Below are 13,485 nucleotides of genomic sequence, written 5' to 3' on the forward strand. Positions count from 1 at the left end.
TATATATATATATATATATATATAAAGAGAGAGAGAGAGAGAGAACACTAAAATAATTGTTCTTTGTATGCAAATAGTTTTTAAAGAACAGAGAAAAACTGAAATCTGCCTAGTTCTTTCTATAAGATACATATGGTTTTGATCTACAAGCTAGGTAAAGATAAGGCAAAGATAGAGAATTATAGATCAATATTACTCATTAATATTAATGTAAAATATTACATAAATATTGGAAAACAAACAAAATAACATATTTAAAATTATTTATGATGAGCAAGTACCAGAGTTAGGAAAAAATTGGATAATATATCATATCAATACTTTTCAGTAATTAGGTACAGAAATTCTTTGATTATCATATAATTTTTTTTATTAAAGAGCTTAAGAATTCAAGGCTTTCTCATCCACATGATAAAAACTATTGATCCAAATCTAACAAGATTATTTGTAATGGAGAAACATTAGGGGAACAATGGCAGAACAAAGGTGTCCACTTTCACCACAAATATTAGAGATATAATTCTCAAAATTCTAGCTATTACAGTAATGTAAATAAGAAAGGAATTAGAGGGATCGGTATTTGCAAAGAAGTTAAATATAGGTGGACAGAAGAGCTTCGATTTAAGCCTATAGAATATCTAATTATAAAGGTATCTTAGAGAACATGTCATTTCAAAAGTGAAGAAGTAAGGGAATAATGTGCCCCTAAGTCTCACTGGTAGCATGTAGCTGAGTTAGGATTTGAACCCAGGACTTTTACTCCTTATCTAGAGTTCTTCCACTAAACCATGCTGGCTTAATGCCAAAAGCAAAAGGGCATCATGACAGGTTTTTGTGTAGGATAGTCATATGATGAAAGTATATAAACATTGATCAAGCTTTGGACTTACATTGGGAGAGAGAAAAGGACATACCTTAAGGTGACTAGGCAGACTATTTTTATGTTGATCACACAGATACAAGCTACCATCCCTCATCTGGCAGGCTCATGAGGCTTTGTGCCTGCCTAGCTTTAAAGATCTCGTGTGAGGGGCGGATAGGAGGCGTGGTGAGTAGAGCTTTGGCCCCAGAGTCAGGAGGAACCGAGATTGGTTCTGGCCTCAGATGCTTAACAGCTACACAAAAGAACTGGCCGTGTAACTTTGGGCAAGTTACTTAACCCTAATTGCTTTAAAAAAATACCTCATGTGAACTATTCTAAAGAGACATTTACCTTCATCATAATAATGATAGCAAACACTTATAGAGAGCCTATTAGGTGCTTTTTGATCCTCACAATAACTCTGGAAGGTAAGGGCTATTATTATCCCCATTTTACAAATGAGAAAACTGAGGCAAACAGGTTAATTAACTTGCTTAGGGTCACATAGCTAGTAATTGTCTGAGAAAGGATTTGAACTCAGGTCTTCCTGACTCCAGGCCCAGTGCTATATCTACTGGACCACCTAGATTTTCCATCAAGGAAAAAAAAAACAGAACAGAACAAAAAAATTATCTAAATGTGTAAATAATGCTGGAAAATCATTTTTCTGATTGGACATGTGTAAACTATATCATACAGCACAGAGGAAGCATTTGATGACTACTGAATGGGCCTGTCCTTCTGAGGATCTAAGATGTATATGGAGGGAAGGGGAACAAGAATCAAGCCTGGGTGCTGAAAAATGGAATGGCCAAGCTTGACCCCAAAGAGAGATGGGAGAAGATGCCTCCTCTGAGTTATCTGCAGAAGCCAAGGGCAGGGGGTGTGCTACGGGTGGGGAACACCATCGATCATGTCAGACTTTTCAATATATTAGTTAACTTGAATGAACAGGTTTTTAACTTCTTTTTTGTTTTCTATTATAAAAAATGGCTATCTGGGAGGGAAGAAGGAAGGAACATATTAAGAAATATAAGTGATGTAAAAATAAAAGCTATAAAATATATTTTTAAAATAAGCTGAAGCTTCAAAAAACTTTGAGTGCTATATAAATGTCTGCTGTTGTGCTTGTTGTATTGTCAGAGATGTGAGCGACAAAGCTCTTCCTTGCTTCTCTTGCCACTCCATACTTTGTTAAACCTGTCCTTTATAATTTAGTTTTAGAAACTGTATTGACAAAGAGATTCCTGCTAGTGTTACTGGTGATGCACCTGTGGGGTACTGAATAGTTCCTAGATGGTTCTTGCCCACGTAAGTGAGTGGGGGAACAAGGCCTCTGCACCCCCTCTTAAAAGCCAACTTATTTGTGGAATTCTGGAGAAGGTCTGCATGTCATTTCTCCGTACAGATCTATGGAAAGATTTTAGTTCCACAATTCACTGTCTACATCCTTGGCCAAGTCACTTGACCTTTCTTGGCCTCAGTTTCTCCCTTTATAAAAGACAAGGTTGTACCCAATGATAACTGTATATGTCTGCTAGAGTCATCATTTCCTCCTGATATGTTATCTTTAATTAATCAATCAACTAATTAACTTTTATTAATCACCTGCCATGTGTCAGGGACTGTGCTAAGTGTTGGGGGATACAAAAGAAACAAAACATTCCCTGCTTTAAAGAGCTCACAATTTAGTGAATTGATAAGGAAACTGAGACTTGGGGACAGTGAGAAGTTTACCCATAGTCACATGGCTGGACGATGTCAGAACCAGGAGTTGATCAGGTCTTCCTAACCCCAAGTCCAGCATTCTACCTACTATCAACCCACCCCAAGGGAGGGACGCCATAGCAGGTGACTGACGTGAGAAAACATGTTTTAACTCTCCTTGTTGAATTTTAAATTTTGTCTCCATGAACCGGTTGTGATTAGGGGTCAGGTACATGGTGATCTAATCCTCTTTGACACATCAGTTATGATCATGTAGGAGACACCAAAATTTGCAGTCAGGGGTGGCAGAGCTTTAAGTGACTCCGACTCTTCACATGAATTAGTGGGATAATGGAAGATTTCCCTAAGAGATCAAGTCTGGGAAAGGGACCTTTTTTGAGAGAAAGAGCAAGAAAAATTGTTGGTGGCATTTTGTAGGAATTTAGTGGTCAAAATGGCACCTCAGACAAGTACAGGCTGACCAATGACACTCTGAACACAAATGTGCTCAATTTACTGTCCTGGACTTTTAATTTCCTGTATATCTGCCAAGCTCAGAATCCTAGTCATTAAATTTCTGTTCAACGTAAGTCCTTTCCCCTTTGTCCCTCATCACAAACTTCTGGTGAACTTTCCCCATACTATTTATAAGGCTGTTAACTTCCAGTATGCAGAGGCCTATAAATAGTGAGGATGACCATACGTGGGCCACATAAACATCTTTCCTAATAAAACCATGTGCCTTAGAAACACGCACACACACACATACACACACACATACACACACATTCACACACACATACACACACACACACACACATACTCTATTGGCCCTCCCTCTCAATGAGGCAGGCCAGCCACTAGGATTCACCCATCTCCTCATATCCCTCAATTCTTTGGAGTCTATTAAAGGCCTGGGCCAGGACTTTAAAGTGACAGCTGCTGCTATTTTCATTCAAATGCTTTGAATGTTTTGAAGAGGAAGGGTGGCCCAGAGGATAGAGTACTAAGCTTATAAATCCAGAGGACTTTGGTTCAAATCTCACCTCCGATACTTATTAGCTCTGTGACTCTGGACAAGTGACCGAACCTCTCTGAGCCTCAATTCCCTCGTCTTTAAATGACAGAACTGGATTTGGTAACATCTAAGATTCCTTCTAATCATAAAGTCATGACCCAATAAGGGTAAGAATACACAGAACTAGGGGGGATTAATGACAGGATTCCTTTCTGATGGTGGTAACAACCACACCAAAACAAAGTTCACCTTGTAAAATACAATTTGGGATGCAGAAGACGTCTCAGAGGTTGCTGGGGCCAAGGGGGATTCCTAACATTTGTCGGGTATGTCCTGGATCCCTTGGGCAATCTGGTGAAACCTATGGACCCCTTCTTTGAATAATGCTTATAAATGTATGAAAAAACGCATTTTGGTTTCCAAAGGAAACCCAAGATTAGTAAAAATACAGATGTAATTTTGTTTTCCCATCCGAGTTCACAGACCCCTGAAATTTATCTGCAGATCACTTGGGGGTCAATGAACACCAGGGTAAGATCCCCGATCTAGTCCCAGAGCTGGGTCTACATTGACACAAAAGGGCTTTTGTCCAGGGAACCATCCGTGGGGGAGAAGTGGCACATTTACTCACCATGCTGGCTACCCGTCCTTAACCTCTCCAGTTAACCAGTTCTCTGCTAACCTGTCACCCCCCTCATCCTTCACCCTCCAAAATAAATAAATAAATTAGACTTTACTCTCAGCCAACACATACACCCCTCTGACCATTTTAGCCTCAAGTGAAAATATTCCTCTGTATAACTCCTTCTAGGCCCAGAGGGGCTAGGGAGTTTTCAAAGGATCCCAGAGATAATTAATAGGAGAAGTGATCCTGGAAGGTTTCTGAATCCAACCACAGGGCTCTCCCGTGTTCTATCTAAAGACAAAAGAGGAATGATTTACCAAAGCCAGGGTTCAGAGCCCGCATTTTTCATCATGGTTGTCATCTCCTTCAGGGCAGACAGTATATCATATAATCTAAACCAGAATCTTAGAGTTGGAAAGCTCCTCAGTGACAGCTAGCTGGAGCCACGCCTGAATGAGAATCCCCTCTGCAACATATTCAGAAGGCGATTGTCCAACCTTTGCTTGACTGTCTCATGAGGAGGGACCCAGGAGCTCCTGTCACTTTGGGACAGATCTCATTGTGAGAGAGGGTGAGAGCAGGGACTGTTTGGGTTTCTTTTGGGGGGGGAAGGATTTTTTAAACTCTATTAGTATTTTCCCAGTGGTTAACATAGTCTCTGGCACATAGTAATCATTTGGTAAATGTTTCAACATTCTACTCCCCATATGCAGGACATGCTTCACCTTCGCAATATCCTTCCTAAAATATGCTCCCTAGAATGGAACGCAGTACTCCAAACAAGAACAAAGAAAGGGGACAATTCCTTTCCCATGTGTCACGTTGCATCCCTTTTCCTCAGTAAAATGCCATGCACACAGCAAGTGCCCAATAAATGTTTGTTAAACGGATCATAGGAGCTACAGTGGATTCCATTCTGATTCAATTCAACAAGCATCTACTTGTGGTGGTTGTTGTGGACCGTGGACAAAACCATGCGCCAGCCATTTCAATCCAGATCATTCTTTGAGGTAAACACTGATTCTATGATTCTTTAGAACTTTCTAGAAGAGAATTAAAGGAAGACCAATCAATGAAGACTAATCTCCTCCCAGTCATGGACCTCCAATTTTAGCCTCTGTCCATGGTGATTCCGGTCCTTCTTCCCCTTAAGGAAAGCAGAGCAGCCCCTTTTATGGCGCTGCCCACACACAAAGATATGCTGAAGGCACATATCTAAGTACGATTACCAGGTGTTACTCCAAAGTTCTTTCAGTCGTTCCTGGTGCCATTTCTACTTCTATTTCGGAAAGCATTGTCTGGGCACCTGCTAGCCCTCTTCTGACAAATAACCCATCAACATCTCTATCTTAGACTCCATTGTGCCCCTATGAAAATTAATCCCAAATACCAAAATGGAATTTCAATGTGAAGCAAACCATTCCATGAAATGAGCTTACAGATTCCTATTTTAGATAGATATTAGAACATAAATTTTTTTTCTCTAAAGTCAATTTTAATGGAAAGAATACAAGTAAATGATAAAACATAGATATCTATGTTTCATTAGCACATCGGAGTTCTATTATTCTATCATTCTGGGAAATCCATCCATCGATGCCCATCTCAACCCGTCTCTAAATTAGGCCCAGAGAGGTTAGGTAGCTTGCCTATGACCACCCAGCGAGGGAGGGTCAGAAGTGAAATCTAAGCCTTAGTCTTCATGACTTGAACTCAGACCTCCTCCCTCTTGTGCTGTGAGTCTTCTTTTTCACAAAATCAGTATCATTAACTTTTTAGGTCATCTCTATTTCTATTGCCCTTGATCTGAATTTTGTGGCTGATAGAAATTCTGTGGAGATCTACTACAATATCTGTGAGTCCACATAACCTAATGATGGCCACCCCACTCAAGAATGATCATAACTCCCCAAATCTTCCACAACTAGCCTACCACATCTCTATTCATGCTTTACTTATTCCCCTCTGCTACTTACAAACTGTGTGACCTTGGGTGGGTCCCTTATCCTTTCTAGGATTCACTTTATCTGTGAAATGAAAGGGTAGACTGGATGGTCTCTGAGGTCATCCTTCCAACTCCAAATGTAGCAGAGTGATCTCATGGTCTTGTATATAGAGAAGGCATCATGGTCATCCTCAGTCCAGTTGTGGACCATTTGGGATGACAAATATCTTTAATGCCTGGGGAAGGGGGACACAAGGTGTGTTTGTGAGATGGCCCCTGTGCATACACTGTTCTGAAGACCATGCCTGTCTGACCTTACTCCGAGGGGGCTGGAATTGGAAGTCAAGATGGAAGGAACCATGGGCTACATTCCTTCCTCCACAGCTCTGGCTCCCTGGTCTTTCATAATATCTCACTTGCCACCATGAGTACCAGAGCCATATCCTGTCAAACTCCAGTAGGGAAGGCTAATTTTTCCAATAAGAGAAAGAAAAAATGAAGTAAAATATGGTGATTTTTTTCTACTTCACCAAATTTTGCCCTACATCATCGCAGAATGGTCCCACCAAATACCAAGGAGTATCACTGGGAGGAGGTGTTTGCCATGGAAAGGAGAGTAAGGCACCCCTGAAGGGGGGGGAGGGGGTTCTCCCTGGATTCCCATTCAAGGCTTGGTACAATGCATCCTTTAGGGGATTCCTTTGGTACATGATAATGAGGTTAGAAGAGTGTTGTGAAGAGAGTGCAGTTACAAAGCTGGGAACAGCTCAGAAGCCAGGCAGCCCAGCACCAAGCCCCCTGAAGAGGTCTCACCCAGCCTTCTCCACGGCTTCCCAAGGCTGCTGCTCTCCCTTGGGCAGACAGCAAGCCTGAACGTCACTCTGTAACTCTGGTTCATTTAACTTCCTTCTGCCCTTTTGGACCGAGCAGAAAAAGTCTGATGGATCCCACGAATGACAGCCCTGTACATGTTCAGAAATGCCAGAGTGCTCAGATTCCTGGGTTTGAGCCCTGACTCTGCCACTTGTCAGTGACCTAGGTGACATCCTTCTTCAGACTCCGGGTCTCCTGCTGCGACAGGAAGGGTTCGGACGATGATCTCCCAGATCCCTTTGAGATTTCGCTTTCTGTAATTCTGGGCTTTGATAATTCAATTAGCCAACTGACAGTTAATAGGAGACCTTGCACATAAAGCACTATACAAATGCCAGCTGTTATTGCCATTGCTATGACTACTACTACTACTACCACCATCACTACTACTACCACCAGCACCACCACTACTACTACTGCCACCACTACTACTACTACCACCAGTACTACCACTACTACTGCCACCACTACTATTACTACCACCACTACTACTACTGCCACCACTACTACTACTACCACCACTACTACCACTACTACTACTACCACCACTACTACTACTACCACCACTACTACCACTACTACCACTACTACCACCACTACTACTACTACCACTACTACCACCACTACTACTACTACTACTACCACCACTACTACTACTACCACTACCACCACTACTACTACCACTACTACCACCACTACTACTACTACCACTACTACTACTACCTTCATTAATCACCTTAAAAGGCTTTCCTTACATTCGAACTCAGCAGCGAGGGTCTGACTGGAGGTCTTGAATGAAGTGGATATCTTACAGAAAAAGAATGTTGAGACTGTTTTGCAGTCACCCTGTTCTGATCCAGCAGATCACAGGGACCTTCAGGTGCCATGATCTGCCTCAGAATTCTGTAGCTGTGTTTCTTCTGGACTGATACCCCATACTCTGCTCTGGGTTCAGGTTGCGGCAGCCCAAGTCCCTAACTGGTAAGCGAAGGATAAGTACAAGTCATCGCTTCACCAGCAAGATGATTTCTAGCTCAGTTGCATGAACTGTGGTCTCATTGTATATCAGGGGCACACAAGTCCTGCTCTGCTCTGGCCTGTGTGAAGCACTGGATTTGGTCCTGGGGGCCACACTGCAGGAAGGAGGTTGGTAGGCCAGAGAGCTTCCAGAGGAGGATGACCAGGATGGGTGGGCCTCAAGGCTGTATCACAGGAAGGTGGACTGAAGGAGCTAGGGATGCTGATCTTGGAAAAGACTTTGGCCAGGATAGGTCAGGGTGGTCAGTGAGAACTGTCTTCACTCATTTGAATGATCGAACCCTGGAAAAAGGACTCAGCTTATTTTGTTGAACCCCAGAGGACAAAATTAAAAGCCCAGGGTTGGTCTTTCAAGCCCAATCCAGGCTAGATGAAGGGAAAGCTTTCTAACAGTTAGAGCTGTTTCAGAGTGGAGCAGACCATCTCAGGAGGTGGTGGGCCTCTCATACCTGCACTGCTCAGCATGGTGCCTGACACAGAGCAAGTGCTTAAGAAGTGTTTGCTGAATGAGTCCTCACCGGGGGGGGGGGGGGTTCGAACAGTGATTGGATGCACTTATGGGAGAGGTCACAGAGGACATTCTCCCCCAAGCCATCGGCTATCCAAGGCCACTTCTAGCCGGGAGATCCCCACCAAGGAGCCTGGCTGGACTGGGTCTCTGCTCTGGGATTTGTTTGCTGCCTTGGAGTCAGCCTCCCTAAGAACCATCTTGACCCCTCCAGAGTGTCTTTTTTGAATTCCTTTATCTTTCATTATAAATGCTTCTGTGTTCCTGGTTTCATAGAACTGCCCCCTTCCTAATGTCTTCACCTGTTGTTTTCAAGAACAGACTAGCCAGAGAGTAGAGAAGCTTTCAAATGGGAAAGGCATTTTGAAACTTCACCTAAATCAGGAAATGTTCCTCCCTCCCTCCCTTCCTTCCTCTGCCAGGCAGGCAGTCAGGTTCATGAAGGCTGCCAAGGAAGTGAGATCCATTAGGCTGAAGGGCCCTAGGGTTCTATCTAAGCAGCGTATCCCATTAACTCTTTTCCATTTCGAACCCAGGCTGCCCCCATGATCCTGGAAATGGCCCTTAGGAACGGTGGAGCTGTCCCTGAAGTGGAAAAAGGAAATAAAATGTGACAAACAAGTCAGGGAGATGGATTTCACCAGTTAACCAGAAAGAAAGTTTCCAATTATTTTCCTCAGGCTACCTGAGGTTGGTACTCTATTACCCCCAGAGAGACCTGGTGTCCAGCTTGAGCACAGACAGAGTCCTGCTGTGCTTGGTCCTAATCAAGCTCCATCCTCGAGCCCAACACCAGTCACCAAAGTTAAAGAGGGATGTGGACAAACTGGGAAGCAAACTGGTGCCCATCGAAGGTGGAGCTGGTACCCTCAGGGGGCTCTGCTGAAGGGGTTGGCTGTTTAGAATGGAGAAGGGAAGATTATTGTTGCCAGCGAGCATGGGAAGAGGAAAGAGGCCAGATTGGTTGTATTTGGCTCCCAAAGGATAGGAACAGAAACATTGGGTAGAAGGTGAGAGACTCAATTTCCCAGAAAGGAAATAAAAATCATGAGGTAAGCAAATAATGAGTCTTGAAAAGAAAGGCAATGGAGCACTGTGGAAAGCCTGTCAGACTGGAGCTGGGTTCAGTCCCTCTCTATGCTTCTCTAGCTATGTGACTATCTCTGAGGCTTAGTTTTCTCATCTGTAAAATGGGGATAGTTGTGCTCACATGATGTAGCTCACAGATCTGCAGTGATAAAAGTTCTTCACCAAGGTTAAAGTCCTTTATAAATGTGAGTTATTGTCAGGAGAAAGGGAATGGATATTAGACAAAAATCCTTTGGGCAGCTATTCCACAGGAGAAGAAATGGCGCCAACTCAAGTGCCACCTCCAGTGGAAAACCTTTGCTGGTGCCATTGGTGGACTGGATACCCTTCCTTCTCCTCCTCCTCAAATGATCATGTGTGCATGTGACTTCCTCGAAACTTGGTGTCTCTTCAGTAGACTGTAAACACACCGAGGGCAGGGTCTGTTTTTCAGTTTTTCTTTGTAGCCCCAACTTCTTGCCAAGAGTTTTGCAGATGGTGGGTGTTTAATAAATGTTTGCTTCATTGGATGGGATTGAGCTTGAATATGCCCACATCCCTAGATACTATTTCAGAAATGAACTGAGATCAGATCAGATGATTTGAACAACTGCATATGTCTTATTTTCATAGTCAAAGAGGAACATGTTTCTTTTTATCCCACTTTCTTTTTTTTTAACCATCACATGAAAAACATTGAAATGACAGCCTGCATCATGTCTAGAGGACTAAAATTAGAGTCAGAAAGACCTGGGTTCTAATTTCACCTCTGGCTCAGTTTCCTCATATGTAAATATCATATCAAGAGATCATGTATTTAGAGCTGGAAAGAATCTTAGAGGCCATTCAGTTGAACACCTTTATTTTGCAGATGAGGAAACTGAGACTCAGAGAGGTCAGTGACTTGTCCAGAGTCACCCAGCTAGTAAATGAGTGAGATTCGAACCTAAGTATTCTGCCCTTCCCATTGTTTCCATGACACTTACCTCATAGAGTTGTTGTGAGGATCAAATGAGAAAAAGTTTGTTTTAATAACTTCATATAAATATCAGCTTTAACACTGTTATGGCAAATTAATTATTAGAAGCTGCACATCAACGAAAACAATGACTTTTCTTAATCACTTCATATTTTACTTCAGTTTTTCAGTCCATCCTTCAAAGTAATTTCTTTCTCACTCACTTTCCCTCTAACAATCCTAGCATCTCTTTTATCCTTCTGCTGCTTCTACTTCCTTTGCCTTCTATCTTAAAGATCTTTGCTGGCTTTTGGCCATCCTCTTACTCATCGGTCTTAATTACAGAATACTATTCCTTTGCATTAAGATGCAGCAGTTGGGTGTTATTGGGGGTAGTGGTTATAATGGTAAGAACCAGTGAGTCCAGTCCATCTCTGAGCTGATCTGACTCTGATTAGTTTAAATTTAGCAAAGAGAGGGGGAAAAGGCTTAACTCTGGTTTGTAAGACAGTCCATCCCATGCCATCTTTCTTATTTTGAGTGAGAGTGATAGATGGTTGGCTTCCTGGGGCTCCCATAGAATGGGAACTAAGTTACATGGTAGAATAATCACCCCGGAGACTTTGTGTCACTCATGAAGGGATGATCTTTCTTTCTTCCAGGTCCAGTTGAAAAGTGAGGAATCGAAAACATTTGCCATGAAAATTCTCAAGAAGCGCCACATCGTAGACACAAGACAGCAGGAGCACATCCGTTCTGAGAAGCAGATCATGCAGGGGGCTCATTCAGACTTCATCGTCAGGTAGGGCTTGGCATGGCAGATTGCAAACCCATAGGAGGAGTGGCAAAGTGGGATAAAAAGCAGAGCTTGGCACAAATCCCTTCTGTTTTATTAAAAAACACACACACACAACACAAAAAAATACTTGTCCATATCAATGTCTCAATGCAGACCTCAATAAGAAATTATCTATGTATACAAAATAGTTGGGCTAATTCTGATGTTAAGGTGTTTTTTTTTTATTTTTTAATCTATGACATCATAATTTTATATAAGCTTTATTGGTATCAGAAGGATATACGCATATGCACACACACAAAAAAACAAAATAAAAACACTTGCCCAAACAATGGAAAATTTTTTTAGCACAGATAGTTTACGTATTAAATGAGTTTCCATAGCTCATGCCTTACCTTCCTTCCATATCTCTTTCTACTCCATTCAGTTTCTCTCCTAAAAAGGAAAAAGACTCTAAAGTCTTTCATGAGATTTTGCCAAAGTCCTTCCCTGAGTCTTCATTACCCTATAAAGATGGTTTGATGAGAATCTCAAAGGCAAGCTCTAATCAGAGCTATCACTAGGGTGGTGTGACTGGGACTTTGTCCTGGGTAATAAAATGTAGGGTCATACTAACAGCACTTTCAGGCTTTTAGAAAAAGGAGAAACAATGGTGCTTAGTACCCAGGAAGCAATTTAATGTGTAGTTAAAATATTGGAGGCTAGCAGTTGATGATTTCTTCAACCACACTATTGGCCATACCCCAAAGAAGCTTCCCCCCAGTCCAAAACCATGCTTATTCCTCCCCATGGTTTTCCCGAGATCACCCTTCTGGCATACTAGAGCTTTCGTCACCCCCCTTCAAAAATTAATGTAGGCACCATTTTATGTCATTTGCCCAGGTTCAGAAAGTGCTGCTTGTATCTGTGACTCTGGAATGTCCAACCAAACCAAAAGGACCATGAGTGTAGGACTGGTAACAGACCATGGGTCCTTTGTCTGAGAAGCAGATGAGCTAAATGTGGAATGTCTTCTCAACAGGTTGGCCACAAAGTGCCCTTTCTTTTTAGCAGCAGATCCTTGAATAAGCTTTCAAAGACTAAAGATTTGTATTGGTGGAGGGAATTGGCATGTGCATGAAATCGTGCACACTTGAAGTATTGCAGTGTCATCTGTGTGCAGAAGAAGGGTCCTTAACCCAACCTCATACTGCCCAAAGTTGTCCGTCATGTTTCCCAATAAAGAAATTTTAAAAAGCTTTAATTATTAAAATACCCGGATTTTTCTAAGTATGTTAAGAACTTTATTTCAAAACTTTATAAAAGCTCCTGTATGATGTCAGAGAACTAAATGTGAGTCCTAAGACAACAGACGGCTGGGTTATTCTGCCCCCTTCAAATTGACACTTCTACAGATGGACCAGGACTTGTCCTCACACAAATGAGATGGAATTGATATACACAGAATGCATCTTCTGCCTTCAAGGACTGTCTCATTCTGCTTGGTCACAAGAGACAGAAGGACATTTCTAGAGAGAGGTAGATGGTGAGATGATCGGAGATTCTGCTATAGACATGTATGATGTAGATAGATGTAAGGCTCAAGCAGTAGAAATAGTGAGACTTGTGAAATAGAAAGCAAGGCATAGGGCACAGAGGGTAGGACTTGGGGACAGGAAGACCTGAGTTCAAATCCTGCTTGAGAAATCTACCATCTGTGGGACTTTAGGCAAATCATTCAACCTCTCTTGGCCTCAGTTTCCCCACCTCTAAAATGTGGATAATAATACTATTTACTTCACAGAGTAGTGAGGATCAAATGAAATTGTATTTATCGAGTCTTTGTAAACCTTTACAAAGCTCATCAGAAAAGTTATTGTTTATTATTATTATTAATTTAGTTATTAATCTTTTTAATTAATTTAGTTTATCATTAGTTTGCTATTAGTTATTAGTGTAGTTGCTATTAGCTTTTTTTATTTTACTGCACATACGAAGATTTATAAATATAGCTATGTTTATAGTATAAATATATATATTTAGTATATTTGTAGACATTATAAACATATAATAAATATACACATACTATATAAATATATAGTATA

The 13,485-nt window shown here is 41.7% G+C and overlaps 1 protein-coding gene across 4 annotated transcripts in view; it reads left to right on the plus strand.

Moving 5' to 3' along the window:
* PRKG1 (protein kinase cGMP-dependent 1) overlaps positions 1-13,485 on the plus strand; it is a 1,429,727-nt gene that overhangs the window by 1,395,721 nt on the left and 20,521 nt on the right. For all 4 annotated transcript variants that reach the window (XM_069101811.1, XM_069101810.1, XM_069101813.1 and 1 more), the window contains one exon: positions 11,265-11,404. In XM_069101811.1, coding sequence (XP_068957912.1) covers positions 11,265-11,404 — 140 coding nt within the window. The remainder of the gene's footprint in view (positions 1-11,264; positions 11,405-13,485) is intronic.

This window comes from Petaurus breviceps, unplaced genomic scaffold, assembly GCF_028583685.1.
Source record: "Petaurus breviceps papuanus isolate PSGF00001 unplaced genomic scaffold, PetGlider_PUasm1.0 490, whole genome shotgun sequence".
NCBI classification, from domain to species: Eukaryota; Metazoa; Chordata; class Mammalia; order Diprotodontia; family Petauridae; genus Petaurus; species Petaurus breviceps.